At 34.6% G+C, this 21,329-nt stretch overlaps 5 protein-coding genes across 5 annotated transcripts in view; 1 reads left to right on the forward strand and 4 right to left on the reverse strand.

Moving 5' to 3' along the window:
* Positions 1–4,420, reverse strand: part of LOC112508228 (heparan-alpha-glucosaminide N-acetyltransferase-like) — a 16,301-nt gene extending 11,881 nt beyond the window's left edge. The window contains exons 1-5 of the mRNA XM_025113021.1: positions 4,200–4,420; positions 3,954–4,091; positions 3,716–3,797; positions 3,318–3,394; positions 2,346–2,452 (exon numbers count right to left, since the gene is read on the reverse strand). Coding sequence (XP_024968789.1) covers positions 2,346–2,452; positions 3,318–3,394; positions 3,716–3,797; positions 3,954–4,091; positions 4,200–4,406 — 611 coding nt within the window. The 5' untranslated portion in view covers positions 4,407–4,420. The remainder of the gene's footprint in view (positions 1–2,345; positions 2,453–3,317; positions 3,395–3,715; positions 3,798–3,953; positions 4,092–4,199) is intronic.
* LOC112508229 lies at positions 20–2,018 on the reverse strand. The gene is made up of 2 exons (XM_025113022.1): positions 845–2,018; positions 20–500 (listed from the first exon to the last, which is right to left on the reverse strand). Exons 1-2 carry the CDS (start codon positions 1,191–1,193, stop codon positions 448–450), a joined length of 402 nt encoding a protein of 133 aa, XP_024968790.1. The 5' UTR covers positions 1,194–2,018; the 3' UTR covers positions 20–447.
* Positions 4,421–4,859: 439 nt separating the features above from the next.
* Positions 4,860–8,781, reverse strand: LOC112507328 (kynurenine--oxoglutarate transaminase 1-like). Its single transcript, XM_025111874.1, has 9 exons — positions 8,563–8,781; positions 7,695–7,825; positions 7,518–7,603; positions 7,338–7,432; positions 6,465–6,561; positions 6,244–6,358; positions 5,462–5,616; positions 5,244–5,369; positions 4,860–5,161 (listed from the first exon to the last, which is right to left on the reverse strand). The coding sequence occupies exons 1-9, from the start codon at positions 8,742–8,744 to the stop codon at positions 4,940–4,942; spliced, it is 1,209 nt and encodes a 402-aa protein (XP_024967642.1). The 5' UTR covers positions 8,745–8,781; the 3' UTR covers positions 4,860–4,939.
* A 2,436-nt stretch (positions 8,782–11,217) lies between these two features.
* Positions 11,218–12,147, forward strand: LOC112507917 (GATA transcription factor 16-like). Its single transcript, XM_025112670.1, has 3 exons — positions 11,218–11,390; positions 11,481–11,624; positions 11,714–12,147. Exons 1-3 carry the CDS (start codon positions 11,373–11,375, stop codon positions 11,996–11,998), a joined length of 447 nt encoding a protein of 148 aa, XP_024968438.1. The 5' UTR covers positions 11,218–11,372; the 3' UTR covers positions 11,999–12,147.
* A 2,151-nt stretch (positions 12,148–14,298) lies between these two features.
* LOC112508029 (leucine-rich repeat extensin-like protein 3) lies at positions 14,299–14,886 on the reverse strand. Its single transcript, XM_025112810.1, has 2 exons — positions 14,455–14,886; positions 14,299–14,343 (listed from the first exon to the last, which is right to left on the reverse strand). Exons 1-2 carry the CDS (start codon positions 14,884–14,886, stop codon positions 14,299–14,301), a joined length of 477 nt encoding a protein of 158 aa, XP_024968578.1.
* Between the last annotated feature and the right edge of the window lie 6,443 nt (positions 14,887–21,329).

Here is a 21,329-nt window from a genome sequence, read left to right on the forward strand (position 1 = left end):
GGTTCGTGAACTCTGATCTGATGGTAACCGGAGCGTAGATCCAGCTTGGAAAATACCGTGGCTCCATATAACTCATCCAATAATTCATCGATATTTGGGATTGGGTATTTGTCGGCTATCGTTATTTTGTTGAGAGCTCGATRATCCACACACATCCRCCAARTATTATCTTTTTTCTTGACGAGTAGAATCGGGCTTGAAAAGGGACTATTRCTAGGCTGAATAAATCCCGCCGCCAACAATGTTTCCACTTGCTTCTCGATTTCAGCCTTTTGGGAATGGGGGTATCGGTACGGCCGGATATTGGGTGGTGTAGAGTTTGGAATTAGGGGAATATAATGGTTCTGTGAGCAGTTGAGAGGTAGATTCTTGGGTTCTTTGAAAACCGGGCTGTATTGATGTATCACCGACCGGAGAACATCGGGAATTTCTAGTTGAGTACCTGGTTCAACAGCCAAGTATTGAAAACTGGAGGACCTTTGCGAACCAGTAGTAATACCCTGCCATTTATAACGTTTGCCATCTACATTAAAAATAAAAAACATTTCTTTCCAATTCACTTGGACCGTATTTAGTGTTTCCAACCATTGAATACCCAAAACCAAATCTGCTCCACCAATCGAGAAGGGATAAAAATCCTAGACAACTTTAAGTTCATTGATTTGTATTGGAAGGTTTTTGCATATGTGGCCACACCTAATAAAATCTCCATTCCCAATCTGAACACCAAAAGGTGCCACTGCTTGAGTATTAAGTTGCAAATCCTTAACCAATACATCAGAGATAAAATTATGTGTAGATCCCCCATCAATCAAAATAATTACTTTCATAGATTGAAGCATACCTTGAACCTTCATGGTTCTGGGGTGGGGTTTTCCAAGGATGGCATGTAAACTGATCTCCGCAACGTCGTTAATATCTCCTGCCATATATTCAACTTCATTAGGGGACTGTTCTTCAGGCTCTTCTTCCATTTCCAACACCTTGAGAGTTCCTGTTTTACACCGATGGCCAGGCCCATACTTTTCCCCGCATCGGTAACATTCACCCTTAAGGTAACGAGACTGTCTGTCCGCATCAGAAATTCGTAAGGGTGGTTTGGGATTACTGTTGGTAGAATTCGATGTAGGAGTCGTAGCCTTGGACTCGGGTTGGGGACTTCGATGGTGCTGTCCAAGTTGATCCTCTCCCATAATGGGTGTGGTTGATTTTAGACTCGAATTCCAAAGCGATGCTTACCGCTTTATACATTGTTCGTGGTTTATGTATTCGTACATCCGCCTTCAATTCTTCTTTGAGGCCATTAAGGAACACTCCCAGGAGACAATGTTCCGGCCAATTGGACACTCGTGAGGAATGTTTGGAAAATTCTTGTCGATACTCTTGCACAGTTCCTGTTTGTTTAACACTACACAAGTATTCGTCCGGATTCTGGAATTCGGTAGGTCCAAAATTTCTCTGCAAGGCTCGAACAAAATCCTCCCACTATTCTATCGTCTGATCGGTCGATATCCATGAATAGAAGTCTAGTGCATCTCCCTCCAAGTGCATCGATGCAACATCTACCTTTTCCTCATCTGGAATGTCATAGTAGCTGAAATATTTCTCTGCCTTAAGAATCCAACCCCGTGGGTCTCCATCGCAAAAGGTAGGAAAAGCAATTTTGTTGTGTGGTCGGTACCTTTGATTATGCCAGGACGATTCCCCTTCATCTTGCTTTCCATTACCCTATCTGTCCTTATTATGCGATTGGGATTTGAGGGTTGCTACCTCCTTCTGCAACGCGTCTATGGACTTCAATTTCTTGGCGATCGCGGCTAACTGCATCGCCACCGGATCAGGCGGGTGATTTCCCTCCTCTGAATTGCTCCGGGTCTGCACCATGTCTTCGATTTCCCAGCAATGGAACCAATGATAGTAACCGGAAAAATTAAGCAGTCAAACGATTACAATTTAGATTGATAAAGCCAAATTCAAGATGGCCGGTCTCCTTTGCTAACATGAATACAACAAGTTTATTCATGACTGCCTCCTAAAAACAAAGACTGCAAATTTATTACAGACCAACGATAACTGCTCCTAGAATACAGGTTCAGAACTGCTCCCTCCCATTCAATTTTAAACATTGCATGGTTGACCCAGTGGGTCCATCCAAATTCCAAAAAGGGCATTAAATTGCTCCTGCTCATGTCCCTTGCCACGTGTTTTCTTTCTTGAATACACCTGTAGGTTCTTATCACATACACACACCAAAATAAATTTAGGCATGATCCGTATTACATACTACGGCTAAAGATGCAGTGGTAGAGCATACAAAAAACATTATATCCGAAATTTCAACTTACCACTGCATATAGTATTTTTTTCCAAATGCTATGGCTGAATCGACATCATTATTGCCAACACACCAGATCTCAGTTATTGAAGCAAGCAGATATCCAATTGAAATCCTCTGTATATTATGAATGAAAAGGTTCGATTTAGTGGCAGGTGGAGCAGTGAGGCATACAAGACAGGGCACACCAAGAAATAGTATCTTTTGGTTCTAATTCTCTACACTTTCAACCAAAGAAGAACAACTACTTGATCTAAATGCTACATGCCATTATATAAAGCTATAAATCACGTAATCAACATGTCTTCACATTCATACCATGATATCAACATCATTTACCCATAATGTCCTCGATCATTCTTTTTAAAGTTCATGGTATTCACTACTTCACTTGCATGAGAGCATGTACAAATCATAAAGAGATTAATTGTGAGCTTATGAGATGACATGAAATAATTGAAATGTCCACTTTCCATAGAATTCTGCTTTTCTGCTAGTTTGTCTATTCAAACGCAGAAAAAAACATAGGAATTTGCTAAGTATGGAAGAACACTCTTTCAAAACATAAGGTAGAGAGGCAAGAAGAAGATAAGCATGCAACATGCAAATCAAAATGCTACAAACAGCAAGGTCAGGAAATGATCATCAAGAGACTGCAGCCACGTGGATCTGCCAGGATTCTATTCAGCTGATGACAGCTCAATCTCAAAGGTGAAAACATAGAATCAAAAAAAAGGAGACTGTAATAGCAGCAAGAGACAAAGTTATAACATGACACAAACAGCAAGAAACTTTACATAAATGAAATATGACTGTAGAAATTACAGGCCAGAAGAGAGGGTAACAAACACCTAAGCAAGCCAGGAACCAGGAAGAGCCCCAAGGATGAGCTAGTCTAGGGTGTCTATATCTCTCTTTCAGGCTATTAAGTTCATCAGTAAAAATGTAGAAGCATCATCAGTCAGAGGCCTGGACTAACTACCTGTAGCACACCCATCCACCGTATCTGGTTGACATCGACTCCGTAAGTTAGATCATCCCGTCCATGGAAGTATCCACCTAGAGGGACATACAAGCAATGAGATTCTGGTCCAAAATAGTATATACCTAGAAATGAAGTAATGTCCAAGGACCTGAATACATTTCAAAGTTTCCACATCATTAATCATGTTGAAAATACATCAAATTCAGAAACGACTCAACATGCTAGGTTGCTCACTTATCCCAATTTGTGCGGATCTATGTCTGAACTAGCTTTCTACCCTAACAGGATCCAAAATGACCTTAGGAACCATCATCCAGAAAACTGTAGTATTTGTAATCTGTAGTATCAATTTACACCATCATGCTTTCAACACATAAAAGAGAGAAGAAAATTACCTTGCAGAATCAAACCAAAAAGAAAGAGCTTGATAGTTCTGAGTACAACTTTCTTGGTTGCTGCTGGTTTGCTAGAAACTTTCTGCGTTGCAGTAGTAAGTATTAATAACGACCAGACTGATGCTGGTAGTTCGATTATAGATTCGTAAGTTACTACTACTAGAATCCATTAACCATGTTCAATATTTTGACAAAATATAATCAAATCAAATCATGTACTGATAGTAAGCATACATACCTTGAATACAAGACTCACAGAAATTCCAACACTAAACAAGAAAAACGGCATCACGAAGTCCGCAAGTGTAACACCAAACCATGGAGAATGGTTTATCGAAGGGAAAGCTCCTCCGGCATCATCAACCAAGATCATCAACTGTCAAGTAAATGGCACAAAATAAGATTTTATCATCCATACACGGATAAATTAGTAGAAAGCAAGTGATAGTGGAGCTATGACAACTAAATTAGGGAGTATACTCACGGCGACGGTGAGACCACGGAAAACGTCGAGAGAGACAAGGCGTTGTTTCATACCGGTAGAATTAGCAGGTCTAGTTGCAGAAGAAGGTCCATCTTCAACGTCCGGTAACGGTGAAGCAGAAGAGGTGATCTCGCCGGCATGGTGGGACGAATTCTGAAGAAGGGGACTCCGTTCATCCGTCTCCGTTACCACCATCATTGATGACATATTTCCCGAGTCAAAACCTTGTTTCTTCCTTCCTTCCTTCCTTCCTAAATACAGGGGAGATGCCGAATTGCAAAATTTGACCCCTGGACTATTTTAGAATCTGCAATTTTAGTCCTCTAACTTTTAAGCATGTTTCAATCCTTAATTACAAACCGGAAAATTGACTTAAATAGCATATAGAGTTTCACTTTTTACCCAAATTCCCTTTTTCTCAATCTTGTACACATAATCCTTATGTAATAATAAGGATTCTTATTTTTTATATTTATTTTTTGCCAAAAAAACCAATCCTTACACATGCCTATTTATGGCCCAAATAGGCCATCTGCAAAAGTTTCGGTGAAAAAGTGAAACCACTCGTTAGCTTTTAATATTTATGTAAATTTTTCTTACAAAATCCACTTGAACATGTTTGGTTTACGGGAAATGAAATGAATACCGATTCACATAATATAACCCCAAAAATGTAAAGAAATAATGACTAAAAATGTATCAAATATCATACATTTGATACAATTAGGATCCCAACAAATTCAAAAAAGCTTGAGACGTCCTGATGCATCGATAAGCTGTTGGATTTCGTGAGCAGCAGAAGTCAAAGTAGTAGCACCCTTGCAGAAAGCAAAACGGATGTATCGATTATGGTATTGGTAGCTACCTACATTCTCACGAGAATAATGGCTCCTATGGAAAAACCCACATCCAGGAACAGCAACAACTCCGGCTTGTTTTATTAATTCCTCCACAAATTCAACCTGAAAAATGCATCCAAAATCTAGCATCTGATCCGATACGTTAAAAAAAAGTAACATGAAATGGATTTCAAGAAGCACATACATCGTTGAGTTTGCAAGTCTCGGGAATCGCTGCAAATATGAAAAACGAACCCTTGGGCATAAACTGAACCTCGAAACCCACCTCCGAAAGCAACTTAAAGACGAAATCTCTTTTTGATTCGTAATCCTAAGTATTGATGCACCAATTGCCAGAAGAAGTTATCAGTCAGGATCAACGATATTAGCACCTAAATTGTTTGTTCTTTGTAAAATCCTTACTTTTCTCAACGATTTGTAGTATTCTTGGGGACTTGTTAATGCAGTCAAAGCAGCTTCCTGAAACGGTGCAGGAGCAGAATCTGTAACTTTGGTATGAATGCTCCTGATCGCTGATGCAATACAAGATGGACCTATAGCCCACCCAACCCTCCAGCCTGATGCACAAAAGATAACTAATTAGACCTGATAACCACATCCAAATTTTATATAGTTGGGGTGTGTTTGGCACGTAGACGGGACTGGACTAGACAGACGAGAGTAAGGCGAGCAAGTGAAAGAATTGCGGATGGTTTTAGATTTTTAATTTTGACATGAGTAATTTACCAATCCTGTTGCATCTCCCGGATTTTTTAATCCTGTCTAGTCTCACCCTTGGGGGGAATTTTGTTCATATAATGGAATTTGGTGGAATTGGACTCCATCGATGGAATTTGACTTTGATGGTGGGAAGGTTAGGGATAGGGGGTGACAATAGGAGCATGGTTGTGGTGGGGGCAGGGGCCGGGCGGTGTTGGTTAAATTGGATGCAAAGGGATGAAATCCAATTCCTTCACTTATGTCAAGGAATGATAGAATTCGTTAATTTGTGGAATTCAAAGGAATTTCAAGAAGTGAACCAAACAAAGGAATTGGAATTTGGTCAAAGGAATTGATCATTCCAATTCCCTTGAAATCCCATGGATTATATGAACCAAACAGCACCTATGAATCAAAATAAGTCGAACAAATGGCAAAAACAATACAAGTTTGAACTTTGAAGAAAATATAAAGCATTACTGTACCAGTGACACTATAAGTTTTAGACAAGGAAGACGTGATGATGGTCCGCTTTTGCATTCCTGGGAGCGATGCAAGGCTTATATGTGATTCACTGTCGTATGTTACATGTTCATAAACCTGCACAAATATTTTGGAATGATAGAAAAATGTTTGCAAATAACAGATCATAAAGGCCACAATAGAAACAATTGGAGATAATAATTAACTTGTAAGGTTATCATACTTCATCAGTAATGGCTATGCAATCCTTTGTTCTGCAATATTCAGCAATAATCTCTAGCTCGTCCATGTTGAATACTTTTCCGGTTGGGTTGTGAGGACTGTGCAACAACTGCAAATGTATAAAAAGAAGATATACCTACTTCACAGACATATTACTCAACCCGTCTCGTAAAATAGCAATTTTCTTTTAACAATTGGTCAAAGTCTATAGAACCATCCCGCCATGTAGGGAGTGTTTGTGGACTAAAATCAACAGCATCTGGTAATGATGTCAATGGGCAACTGGATAATTCAAGGTTGGAATTTGCCAAAAAGGAAACAGATGCAATTTTCATGAGCCATCTCAAAATGGAAATATTCGTAATTTTCATGAGACAGGCCAGCAGTGTTCATATGGATGGGAACTGTCGCTCTTTATTGATAACCATTTATGACAGTTGTAAGGATTGAAGCTTGATTGAGAACCAGTTTGAAAATATGAACAACACGATTGAGCCAAAGTTTGACTTGACCATGAGACAGAACTAGTCTCTACAGTAATACACAATTATACAAATGTATATGGAAAACCCCCAAAAAAATGAAAAACTTACACCCTGATAACCATTCATTTGAACGGTATGCACATGTGCATACAAGTAATTGGAGTTGTTTCTTGGTTTTTATGCATGTCATGCACAGGTGCATATCGTACAAATTGCTTACAAATTATTTGTATGCACATGTGCATACCATCCAAATGCAGTTACCAGGGTGTTCCTCAGTTTTTCATTTTTTTGTGATTTTCCCCTAAACCTGACCCTATATGTATACACACACACACGCACATATATAGCTAACTGTTGTATACAATTCCAAATTCAGAAGCATATACCTATTCAGTACTAAAGCTTTTGTCTTGGCAGTAAAAACACCCAAAAGTTTGACCTGATCAAGTGTCCAGCATGGTGGCTCAAGGGCTACATACACCTATGATTCTCCCATACAAGATGATCCATTAGTTCAAAACTACAAAATTGTTTCTCTGAATATGACTCAGATTGTATGCACTTACAGGGACTCCTCCAGCCATTAAAATACATGTTTCATATGTTTCAAAAGAAGGATCGAACAGTATTACTTCATCACCAGGGTTAAGTACTGCACAGCCAAACATAAGCCGTTAACATTTACTAGTGTTTCTGAGTAAAAATGGATAAGAAAAGGTGGCAGTAAGGAGAGGAAGACATGCTTGCAAACATTGTAGCAGCAAATGCCTCAGTCTGGCCACAGCAAATGGCAATATCTGTTAAAGGATCAACATCTAAGCCATGCATTTGCTTCATCTTATCAGCAAGCAGATCACAGATCCCCTGAACATGCCTTCAGAAACAAATTTTCAAGACAATGTAAGTTTATATTCTAAATTGCTGGAGACAGTCTGCATGCAACTCAGAGTACAATATTGGCCCCAAACGTTACAAAGATTAAGGAAATATGGATTCCATCTATGCTGTGAAATTGGGAGGTTTGAGTTGGCATATAATAAGAAATTTGTTTAGTTGGTTGTCAAATATCAAGAATAGCATCAAGATAGACAATCAAGAAATCTTGAGATCCCTAAATCAAGACCATTTAAGATTAATTTGTTTCCATGAGAAGTCCAGGAAGAAGATTGCTGCAACATTCATGGGCCATTGTATATGCTAATGATAGGTGTGCTAACTGTGTCTCTTGACACTAAATTTCAATCCAAATCACTTAATTGTCTTCTGCCATTCGCTACAAATCATGGTACAATAATTTACTGGCATTTATTACCAAGTCAGCTAAGCAGAAACGTTGCAATTTTCATGAATTCGAATGGGTATGGTTAATTGTTAATGTGCTACAGAAGATGGCCTTTTTCAATTGCAATGGTTTGTAGCATCGATTGTATCAACTGTTTTCCAAAAACCGAATGAGGCCAAGTTTTGCAGCACAGATTCTGCCTAGATAACACCATTCTGTCCATTAATGGTCAAAGAATTTTAACAAATAAGCATCACGGACTTCGTTGCTGGTTGCAGATTCCAAATCTAAGAAACTGCCGATTGAAATAGGGTTCCAACAAACAGAACCTGTATTGGTTAAAGTCGGAGGTGATGGCGGAGACGGCAGCGGCCTTTACATGGGGAGGTGCCGGAAAATCAGGGAAGCCTTCGGCAAGGTTGAGGGCGTTGGTTCGCTCAGCAAGATACGACAATTGTTGGATGGGTGAAGGTTTCAGGGCCTTAGCTACGGACGATAGCTTTTTCTCCATTATCTCATCCTAGAAAAGAAGTACAGGAAAGCAAGACAAGCAACAAATATAGATTTACATTTAACCCATAACCACTTTCATTAATATCAACAGATATTTCTTAGTTAACCTCAACCCTCTCTCTCTCTCTCTCTTGAATTCATATACTTGTTTTAAATATTTTGATTCTACTTCTTGGAGCATATATACACTTTGTCTGTTGCTGTTTTTTAATCAAAACAAATAATTAAGACATTCTCAAGTGAACCATCAACTACTTGATGGTTGGTTTGGTGGAAAAAAGAAAACGATAAGCTGCTTTTCAAACCATAGTAGTTTTGTTTTATTGTACACTAAACTGCTAAGTAACATCTTAGGCTAACCGTACTTGGACTCACCGTTTTTAAACGCGTTTAATAGTAGTAACCAATGTGGAATCTTACAATCCACCCCCTCCCCCATAGGAGCCCAACATCCTCACTGACATACCAGTCTCTGACACTATTTGTAACATCTCATGCTACAAAACTTATTTAAAATCATAAATTTTCATAGAACTGTGTTCCCTACGAATTCAAAGAAGCTTGAGGCACCAGGTGCAGGAGTGGTGCTTGTGAACAGCAAAAGTCAAAAGTAGTATCACCAACTAGCTACATTATCCAAAGAATAGTGGCTTCTATGCAAAAAGTTATATCCAAAAAGAGTGACTAATTCATATAAAAAATCAACTTTAAATAATAAAAATCCATTATATTTTGGGTATATGCTCCTAGAACATAAAATGGATATATATATATATATATATATATATATATAGAGAGAGAGAGAGAGAGAGAGAGACACATGTATCATATAGTTTCCAACTCCAAGGAAACTAATGCAAATATGGAGATCGAACCCTTAGGTAGAAGATCAAAGATATAAAAACACATATTTAAAAGCATTATTGAAGCATATGTATGTATTAAAAGGTGTATCGATTTTGTTATAGTTTTCAATATTTGAGACTTGATATCGTTACAAGATCACTCAAAATTCTAAAAAAATCGATTCGAATTTCATAAATAAATGTAGTTGATTAAATATTATATGTTATGATGATTAAAAAAATGGGTCAATGATGAGGTGGGAATTATCAATTATTAGTGGGGGGGTGTAATTAACCACTGGTTACTTGTGATTTCGTCTTTTTGGGGATAAAAGATTTATAATATTTGGTGGGAGAAACACATATGTTGAGGGGATTGGTGTCGTTTACTACCAACTACTACAACAATCTCCGGATTTTGTCGTTCCTCCCAAACTTTTTTCCTTTTATATATATATATATATATATATATTTTTTTTCTTTTAACCAACAATATGGTGATATATATATATATATATATATAGCTGTAGCTTTAAATGAGAAACGAAGATCTAAGAACAGTCTTATTACATATGATAATATATGTGAAGAGATCTAATGGTATGCAGATGACTTGGCTTGCGTCCTAGGTTGCACCAAAGGTTGTATGCGTCTTTGATTCAATATTACATGTAATGGATTATAGTGTCCTATCAAGAATATCTTTATCACATTTGATAATACATGTGAAGGGGTCTACTAATTTACGGGTGATTTGGCCCACAACCTATGTCATGACAAAGATCGTTTTGTGTCTATAATTTAGTATCACATGTGATTCACTATAGTAGAAAGAGTGTTATTGTGTTTTTATAAAATGAAGACGTTCTCATTTGAACCTCTCCCTATATATGTATGTTTGCTTAAGTATGATAATCAAAATTACGTGTATTTGTTTCGATATTAATTTGGAAAAATGTTTTGAAAGAGTTGGATTCCGTAAGAAATAGAGTTAATGTGAGAAACGTGAGAAGGGTTTCCCACCTTTAGATGCATATTAGAATGATTAAAAATCCTTTTTTTATATTTCTCATCTTAACTCTCATTCCACACAATCCTTCGTCTACTTTCAAATGTTTCAAAAAGATAAACTATAATAAGTTAAATCTTGTGTTCACAAAGTCATGATATGTTATTATGACGAAGAATCGTGTGAGAATATAAATTAATGCGAGAAGTATATGAAATGATTTGGACCCTTGATCATTTTTAATGGGTTTAAAAGAAAATCAATGCATCTCATTAACATTTGATATCCAACTTTGTTATTATAATATAATAAAAAGTTTGTACCATCACATTTATTATTTTCTTTATCAACAAATTGTATAACTTTATTTAAAAAGAAACAAACAAAAAGTAAGTCGAATGTAGTTGTGATCAAATTATCTAAAGAAAACAATTCATATTTATATTTTTGGTTTTTAGATAATCTCAGGGGTACCTTGGTAATTAAGCCCAAAATATAGAGGTGGCTAGGGTTTATATTATACCCCGCCGACCGACCAGCGCCTCTCCCTCCCTCTTCCCCAAATTTCAATTTTCCCTTTTTAATTTTTAATTTTTAATTTTCAATTTCATTTTTTCATGTCTTGTTGAGTCAAAGTCTTAACTTAAAGGCTGCACACACAACGGCCATCAATAACCTTCGTCCTGTATCATCACTCACACACACTGATATGCTCGCCATTATCGGACACAGATTTTGATCCCGAAAAGCGTTTGTTGCCATCATCATCGTCATGGATCTGAAAGATAAGGTACCACACATCCCGCAAATCGATCTCTTCTTTCCTTTTTCTTTGTAATTTCAACGAATCTGAACCACTCCAAATCCAACTATTTTGCAGAGCTCAGTTGTTGCACAAGAAGAAGAAGAAATAATAACGGAGAGTGGCAGCAGTGCGTTAATATCGTCAAACCAGACGAAATGCTGTACCGATTGTCACACCACTAGAACTCCTCTCTGGAGAGGCGGTCCTGCTGGTCCCAAGGTAGGCTCCGAATTTGGATTTTGCAATGATATGATCGATTTATTGTAAATTGTTCTGAGTTTTGGTGATTTTTGATTTTTGTGGCAAAGTCTCTTTGCAATGCGTGTGGGATCAAATACAACAAGAAGAGAAGAGCGGTGATGGTCGGATTTGATAAAAACGGAAGAAGAACATCCAAGAGTGCGAAAAGAAAAGGAGATTTGAAGATGAAGATGAAGATGAAGATGAGATTGATGATGATTAATAAAAAACAAGAACAGAGAAAGAGATCATCGTATGAAAGAGGTAAGCCATGGTGGAACAAGCTACGGGAAGAAGAACAAGCAGCCATATTATTAATGGCGATCTCTTGTGGTGGATCTCTGTATTCATGATTGATGTTTGAATTTGGGGGAAATTGGAGAACCCTAACTAATCATCCTGTGCCCTAACCCTAGTGTAAAAGGGGCAAAATTTCCAACCTCTTCAACTTATTGTACTACTAACTACCTTTACCTTCAATCGGTTCATCATTTTCACTTTCACTTTCACTGCAATCTAATCTAGCTAACAATGTTTTTATGACATCCTTTTCTGTTTATGACAACCCAACCGTGAGATCTTAATTTACAATAAAATTAGATAAACATGATTCATAAGTTATTTTTTTATTAAAAAGCACAAGAAGAATATATAAACTACCATACGTACTTTACCACTCATGAGGTTGTAATTTACAAAGAGGTCAATCATAACAGATATTGTTCACTTTGTCTTCGTTTGACTTGTGGTCTTTAAAATAGAAGAGATATTCCGTCTCTTATTTAATTCCCTTTTCAACGTAGATGGGATCTTACATTTACACCACCGACGGACTAATCTTTCGAACGGTTTGGAATTATCAACAACCATAAACTTTGGTTATGGTTATGATTACGTTATTGATATGTGGTCTTGTTAAAACACATGACCAAAAAATAAAGTTTTAATCGAAGTTGTACCTTGTTACCATCATTTCATTTTAAAGGTGTCACCTTAAGCCTACAAGTAGCATTTCATTTTAAAGGTGTCACCTTAAGCCTACAAGTAACATTTCATTTTAAAGGTGTCACCTTAAGCCTACAAGCAGCAACCAATAAAATAAATGAATGTTGGTTTAGTGGTATCTCGGTTATTTTTAAGGACGATGATTAAATGTTGAAACCTCAAAATATAGATAAAGTGTTTGTGATGTTAAACATCCAATAAAGTGGGAGTGAAAAGACACTTTTGATATTATTCTCTCTTAAAAAAAAGTCAATCCCTTATTATTTGTAGAATAGTTGTACCTTTTCTTTTATCTATGAACAAGTTCACATTTGTTCTCTAAATTACATATTTTGAACAAGTTTTTCGTTTAATAAAAAATTATTGTGTCTCAGAATAATTTCAATTCAACAATTTAAGGAGCAACTCAAAATTTACCGGTTAAAAAATCCCTCTTTGCTTTGCAGTTGCACAAACAATTTGATGGATTGGGCTTGGGCCATAGCAGCCATTTCCTTTCCATTATTGTTTGTGGATTTGGGCTTTGGCTACAGCCCACCAATCCAAAAACCAAAAAGGTGTTTTCTTCATTCTTTACATAAAATAGTTAATTAGTTATATCATACCAAATACAGTTCAACATAATTTTAGTTAACTCTCTCTCTCTCTCTCTCTCTTTTTATATTTATATATATACATCAACAAAAACATGTAATTATATAACACAAAGTTGTTTTGAACCCTACCATAAGCATATATTATTTCTCCATGGAACAAATACAATAATGAATCGATAGATTCTAAGTAAGTGTGATGACGGGAAAAGATTGTTGAAAACGCAAGTAGTCATGTGCTCGAAAGGTCAATAAAACCCCAAAATAGATTCTAAATGAGAAAGCGTGACCTTGCTTTTGTCATACCAAAAAAGGTAAAAGAAAAATTGGGAACACCCTATCCCTATCTTTCTATTTTGTAACTAAGAAGACAGAAAACATTTCCACATAGCAGAAAACCAAAACAAGATTTCAAGACATGTTCTTCTTAAAGAATGATTATTATACACAAGAGATTGAATGAAATAAGAAAGAGTGGGTTTTGGAATGAGTTGCTAAACAATTATATATACTTTTTGTTGCAAAGGTAACACAAAAAAGAGAATAAAATTGATTGCCACTTTATTATGCTTTTGACAACTTGTCATTTACATTTTCTTTGGGAATAATTATATTTATATTTATATTTCCATAATCCATTCATTTTTTAATCTAATAAACAAACATTTATTACAATCACCAAAAAGATTTGATGGTAAGTTGTCAAAAATAATTCACAATTGATTTTAAGAAATGTTCATTTGTTGTATATACACAAAAAAGAAGGAAGAGAAATGCATAGGAATAGGAATAGGATGTAAACCAATTACGTATTTACTACTATATTTAGATTTAGATTTAGATTTAGATAGATGACAATTATATTTAAATACCATAAAATTGAACCCAAACCCTATTTTTAGAGTTGAAAATCAATTCCAAAATTGACGTGATCATATTCATTAGCTAACAAATACTTAAATCTATTCCAACAAAAACATTAATTCAATGAATCATACACATGATGAACCAAACCACAACATAGCCTAACCAAGAATTTACCCATTATTCTAAAACTAATCGTCATAATCCTCACCCACACTTGATGTTTGACTATCGAACTGAAAATGTCACAAGTAAGATTAGAAATGCAAATGGAACGCTGTTTTTTACGATGTAATCTCTTCTCAGACCAACAACAAGAGGAAGATAAGAAAGTAAAAGGGGAAAACCATGTGAAAACAGTTTATCTGTAATTGAAGCGACAATGAATTTTGGCCAGGAGGCGGTGGATTATAATAATAGAATGGAAAGTAAGGGAGAATCGGATTTGGAGGAGGCGGAGTAGTGTAGCCATAGCCACCGGCGGGAGTTGCTGGCGGTGGCGGAGGGGAATAATAGGGAACAAAAGAAGGAGAATTGCCACCGGAGCTTGGCGGCGGAGAAGGTGGTGGGGGGCACTTCGTATCGCTTGGTACTGGCGGCGGTGGCGATGGCAACGGAGGAGAAAGTTGGCAAGGGTTTTCGCATTCATCGCACATAGTACATGAGGCTTCATCTCTGGAATAGGAGGCGATCCTTGCGGTGGCGGGCGGGGGAAAATTGGTGGTTCCGGCGATGATTAAAAGAGTGAGAATGAAAGAGAAAGGAGAAAATTCCGCCATTGGTGGTTAGCAAATAGCAATGGGGATTTGAAAAATGCAAGGAGGGATGGAGTTTATAGGGAGAGGGAGGGGAAGCTAAAAGTTGTGTTCATTGGCTCATTCATTTATGGTAAGGATCAATTTCATTATTACGGATCTTAATCCAACTTATCTCGTAACATTTTAATTGGGTAAAAAGTTGATTAGGGTCCGGTCCCATATAAAACTTATTTTCAAGAACATCAATGTAAGAAGCCATTTTTCAGCTCACTCGGCATTTAAGGCTAGCAAAAAGACCCGGATCAAGGCATGTCGTTACAAAATGGGTTTCTTATATTGGTTTTTAATTATTGTAGGGATTTAAATATGAAGGAAAAAAAAACATGCTTCAATTCATTACCTCACTCGTAAGTAAGAGTTCCCTACAAATGACTTACATTATTTTATTATGTCTAATGTTAATTTTGGTTTATTGACAAGTATATTTTAAATAGTGTATACTTGTTAAATAAGGAGCATGAGTGGGGTGAAAATAAGTATGCTAAATGCATCTCTACTTACTAATTTTTATCTCACACTTATTAATATCAATACATATTTTTTACATTTTTAATGTATGACTTGATTTGATTTTAACAATATATATATATATATATATATATATAATAACCCTAATTTATATGAATTTCACTACCTACATTAATATAAATATAAATGTAAATCGTAAAATTAGAAATACTTTAATAGGTTAAAATATTTAATAAAATGACAATAAATATAAAAAAGTTACAATAGTAAACAAAAAATAAATGAAAATAGAAAGCAGAGTCACAAATTTCAACCTGTTTACATGGACTTTTGAAAGTCAAACTTTATTCTAAACATATTTGTTAATTGAGTATGCCTCAAGCAATGCTTGCTTTTGCTTTTTTTTTTCTTTCGAAAATAGAAAATATCAACTACTTTTAATATTAATTAAGAGGGTATTCGTATAATATATTCAGATCAATTTCAATTTTAATGTTTAGTTTTAATTTTGTCTCTATCGATATAATACGATTTTATGTGGTTTTAAGAAAACGATAATATTTTTATTTTTGAATGAAATATAAATTTGAAAGATAATGGTTTCCTTTTTTTTTCTTCATAAAAGTAATAAATTTATCGTAATTTGTGTTTAAGGAGATGAATATGAAGGATTTATGTACATACATTTCCATATGTAATACTTATTGGCATGTTTGATTCAGGTTGAGAAATAAAGATGAAAATGGAAATGACTTTTCAATCACATAAGTTTAGCCTTAGAATTGAAAATCTAAACTTATAAGATATTACATAAAACTAAACACCCCCTTCGTAATATATCATTACACTTGGTTTGGTTTGGTTTGGTTTTGTTTTGTTCCACATTGAAAACTCAATTTCACCAAACACATGCAAACATTATGGTTTTGTAATGTAGTTTCAACATCAACTTTTTGTGTCTATTTTCAAATTGAAAAATAAATTAAAAATCATCATGTCTCCAATGATGGATTTTATGTCCCGTGATGAATCCAAAGACATAAAGGACAACTCTCATTGTGTTTCTCCATACTTCAAGTTGAATCATACAATCGATCACAGTGTGTGTGTGTGTGTTTTATAAGTCAAGTTCTCTTGATCTTCTCCTTTTGGTTTTTTCTTTGTATGTATTGGCATATCTAGAAGGATTAAAACTAAGCTTTACTTTCATTGATGTTGTGTTCTTGAGTCATTTTTTCCAAGGAAAGGGACAAAAAGGATGGAGGAAATAAAAAATCTTGTGTTCTCAAGTTTTTAGAAGGAAAACAAGGCCATTCCAAAACTTTAATCCCAAATATGGGAGGAAATGAAAGAAAACAAATATATAAAATTGTAAAATAAATAAGAGTGTATTTGTAAAATTGACATCTTTTTTTATTATTCGTTATCAATAACACAAATACTAAATTTTCTTTTACTTGCTTCTTAAATTAAATTGGAGAAGAAGCATGGTATTACATTTATAGGATGGAAAAGTTAGAACAAAAATTCTCAAAATTAATTACCACTTTCACAAATGCTCAAAATAGACCCTAAGCTAAATGTGGTGTTGTTTTGTTGTGATGGGCTTGGGCCCCACAATCCTAAATGGACCTTAGCTACCATAATTAAGAGCTAAGACCACCTCCAATGATTTGGATTTTGGACCTTGGTTTCAAAATTATGAATGATGGCCATGGCCATTTTATCCTTAGGGTACTAGGCTCGTTTAACAAGTCGTTTTGTACTGCTTAGTAACACAAGTTCTTTACATTTCAAGTTCACAAATAATTAATGTATGTGTATTTCATCCCAATGTATTCAATTCCCAATGTCTTCGTATTTCATCCTCATCCATATCCCTTTCTCGCTTACCATCTTTCCTTTTCATTTTTATTGTGTGGTTATGTTGGACGAAGAAATGAGGATAAAATTGTGTTTTCTGCAACAAAGCTTTGAAGCTCAATGGGACTGCATAGTGTATATGACGAGTTTGCGTGTTCCGTGGCATTTTAAATTTTGCATTGTATGGCCGATTGGCTCATCATTATTTTGGTCTTCTTCCCGTTACTGCTGTAACATCGATTATGAACATCCCTTTTCCACTTAATTTTCATTTGGGTCTGACACACAAGCTTTTATTGATCTGGAGATGGTAGTATCTTCGTTGAGCTTCATGCATCAATGAGCAACTTTAGTTCACCAAGTAATATTTGATGAAAAGATTATTGATCGTGTAGGTGTAGGTGTAGGTGTAGGTTTTTGATTGTTGAATTAATAATCTAAGCTACGTTGAAGTGTCTTCTTTTGAATTTCATTTATTATTATCTCATGCATCTTAACAATATATATTTTTTCTTTCTTCAAGTGGATAAACTTTAAATATATACATATACTACTTTTGTCATTGAAGATGTCTCTATCTGTCTATCCTTGTATTCACATTTCAACAAATTAGTTTCCACTTTGAAACACAAATAAGTATGTGTGCTGCTTTAATTCACCGTGTCCTTGAATACCCATATGTATAGATATCATCATTCATCTTTTTTTTTTTTTTGAAACTGGTTCTCGTTTCATTCCTCTGGTTTTAGCCGAATCTTAAGGCTCATGAGGAATCTAAAGTTTGCATTTGTACTTTTAGCCGAACAAAAATGAAAATGTTTCAGTACTTTTAGCTTAAGGATGCAGTGTATATTGTATACCCACTATTACTTATTATTTTTGTTTTTTTCTAATACATCGATATTTGCATGCATCGCATGGAAGATTGTTCGAGTTTCAGTGAATAGGATGTTTTGTATAAACTCTATAAAGCTAAAAAGATCCAAGATATGTCAATTTCATGGTTCTAAAAGTTGGGAAACTTGCACACGACATTATGAACATTGCAATCAGGGTCTTTCCTTTCCTTAGGGAGGGCGGACAAGAAATAGAAGCCTATTTTATTTTTTGGTATATAGTATATAGTGGTAGTTAAAAAAATTAATAAATTAAATAGACAAATTCATTTAGTATATAATATGATTCAAAAAGAATTTAATATCATATTAAAGGCCCAGACATGTATTAATTAATTACATTAGAGAATATAATATGTAAAAGAATTATTTCTCTTGGTTTCTATCTACAACTAAAATCTAAAACTATCTTAGCTTGAAAACATTGATATATTATCCATCATTTATCACCCACCCACTCTTTTGATTATTCCATTCGCAATAATTCAGTTTTTGTATTAGAATATATTAGATTTCTTGTTATTAACTAAGAAAACTCATACCTTTTGAAAATAATTCAACTTATATTTGTATTTAGGATTTTAAAACTACCTTGTTTTTTCATACATTATTGACTTCTTATTACCTAAGATTAAATTCATAAATTTTTAAGTACTTTCGTATCTCTAAAACAACAATACATCTCAAACTATAATCAATATGGACTTTTGATCCTAAAATTGATGGTTCCCTAAAATTTTTGTTTTAACTCTAAAAGTTTAAAATAGTGATAAAAACATTAACATGATATGACATGGAAAATCAACTGATTCATATTGATACATAAAGTGTTACTCTGAATAGTCAACATTGTAACCTCATATGATGTCAATCTATATGTTAAAGGTATATGATAGAATGTGTTTGGTAGTGGAACGAATTTACCATGCCATGAGAAAATCATATGATATCAATATTAATTTAGAAATAATTATTGATTGATTTTGCATTTACGAATACTCAGAAAAACGGTTGTATATGAACTATAAATATTTTTTGAATTCAATGTTATTTCTGATGATAAAAACAATATATTGAAAAAATCGTACTTGTCAAAGGCACCCTTTTACATCTCACACAATGCCTATAAATGTTAGGAACGGGTCTGATTACAATTTGCAATAGACCAAACACAACACCCTAACCATCGTCTTTGGCATATGCCCCATAAGTCTTGCAAGAACATCACAATAAGATGTCATACAAAAGACACCTACAAATGAAGCACTAAAATAAGGGACGTTCCAGTCTTTTTGGAGATACTATTACACCTAAAGCTTTTGATGACACTGCAAAATGAGATAACAAAGATACATATATACAAATTACATATGTGATGATAAAATGTATTACGTTTGTCTTCTGATAGAAATTAGAGAGGCACTGAGGTAGACTATACTCTTTACATTCGTATATAAAAGACCTTAAACAAAAAAATTGGTGTTCAGAATCACACATTTAATATATATGGTGTGGTGGTGGGGGTTAGGTTATGAGCGTGACAATAACGGTGCGGTGGTGGGGGTTAGGTTATGAGCGTGACAATAACGGTAGTAGCATGGTTGTAGTAGGGATGTGCAGTGAGTGACTAAGGAGTAGGTGGGTGGGTGTGAGGAAAACAGTAGTGACATGGTGGTTAGTGGTGGGATAGGGTGGGTGGGTGGCGGCGACATAAATTATGGGAGGTTAGGGGTGGGACATGATGAACAATGGTAGCATGGTCGTGGTTGATGGTGATGGAATTCAATTACTTCTATTATGTTAAGAAATGGTGAATTCATTAGTTTGTGGAATTTAAAGAACTCCATTCATTTCAAGAAATGAACCAAACAAAAGAATTGTAATTTGATCAAAGAAATTTGACATTCCAATTTCATCATATTCACGTAAACCAAACGAGAATTATATTTTATATGTCAATATCCAAAAAGTAATTGAAAATTAAATTGTGTATATATCATTATTATATCGATGCAATGTAAGATGGATGAGTGAGTGGTCTTTGTCGTTGTTTACGTGTTGCATCAACGAATACCAACACTAATAAATGATATGCATATCTCTCTCTCTCTCTCTCTCTCTCTCTCTCTCTCTATATATATATATATATATATGTATATGCATTAAATTCTATATCTGCAACCTTCGTACTCACTTCTCATTATTATTATTATTATTATTTATTAACTTGGATATCCAACTTGCTGTTCGAACCGATTAATTCTAGGATGACCACTTGTTTTGCAGATAGCCTGGAATTATCGCATTGGAATCTCCGTGGTCACAAAAGAATTTTTATTTCTCTTTGGATTTGAACCTGAGACCTCTTGATACTTTTAACCTTTAAAGCCAAGCACAAACCAATCAGATATCACACTTGTGGTTCATTATTATTATTATTAAAATAGAATTACACTGTGATCCTTATAGTTTACTTATATTTTGAATTTGGTTTTTATAATAAATTATCTATGTTATGATTCTTAATTTTTTAATTTCACATCATCGGTTAGTAACTGTAAAAGACAAATTAGTATTTGAGAAAACCATAGGGATCAAAAATATAATTCATTCTAAAATTATTTTCGCTTATATTTTTTGAATTTCTTTATCAGAAATATTTTATGTACTGTTAACAAAATAATGTTTTGATTTTTATATCAAATTTAATTGCTATAACTCATTCACAGTTATTTAATAATATCTCAAAACATTTTAATTTTCAATACATAATTACTTTTTTAATCACAAACGAACAAATTTTTATATATAATTATTCTATGTTAATCGTACTTAATTTTTTTGTTGAAAAATATATACATATCAAAATTAATTTTAGGAATTACACTTTTGGCCCTTGTATTTTTCCCAAAAACTGGTTATCCCTCTTAAAAGTTGTTAATAGACGGTGTTAACTTTATTTACCTTGAATGTTAAGAAACAAAAAGTTAAGAGACCTTCAATTTAGATAGTTTATGTTAAGGACCAAATCCAGAACTGAAATAAAATACAGGACCCGCTAGTGTAATTCATTTTTATTATTATATTTTTTTAAGCATTATAATTATAATTATTATTTTATGCCATCTTCCTAACAATCTTCATGCATATATATATATATATATATATATATATATA

This window comes from Cynara cardunculus, assembly GCF_001531365.2.
Source record: "Cynara cardunculus var. scolymus isolate 2C chromosome LG 2, CcrdV1, whole genome shotgun sequence".
NCBI classification, from domain to species: Eukaryota; Viridiplantae; Streptophyta; class Magnoliopsida; order Asterales; family Asteraceae; genus Cynara; species Cynara cardunculus.

Coding starts and splice junctions, on each gene's coding strand:
- LOC112507328 (XM_025111874.1), bottom strand. CDS start 8,744: ATGGAGAAAAAGCTATCGTCCGTAGCTAAGGCCCTGAAACCTTCACCC. Junction 7,433..7,517: donor TAATGGCTGGAGGAGTCCCT/GTAAGTGCATAC, acceptor GGAGAATCATAG/GTGTATGTAGCCCTTGAGCC. Junction 6,562..7,337: donor AAAGCTTTAGTACTGAATAG/GTATATGCTTCT, acceptor GTTGTTGCACAG/TCCTCACAACCCAACCGGAA.
- LOC112508029 (XM_025112810.1), bottom strand. CDS start 14,886: ATGGCGGAATTTTCTCCTTTCTCTTTCATTCTCACTCTTTTAATCATC. Junction 14,344..14,454: donor AGATAAACTGTTTTCACATG/GTTTTCCCCTTT, acceptor TGACATTTTCAG/TTCGATAGTCAAACATCAAG.
- LOC112508229 (XM_025113022.1), bottom strand. CDS start 1,193: ATGGGAGAGGATCAACTTGGACAGCACCATCGAAGTCCCCAACCCGAG. Junction 501..844: donor CAGAACCATGAAGGTTCAAG/GTATGCTTCAAT, acceptor TATAAATGGCAG/GGTATTACTACTGGTTCGCA.
- LOC112507917 (XM_025112670.1), top strand. Junction 11,625..11,713: donor GCGGTCCTGCTGGTCCCAAG/GTAGGCTCCGAA, acceptor TTTGTGGCAAAG/TCTCTTTGCAATGCGTGTGG.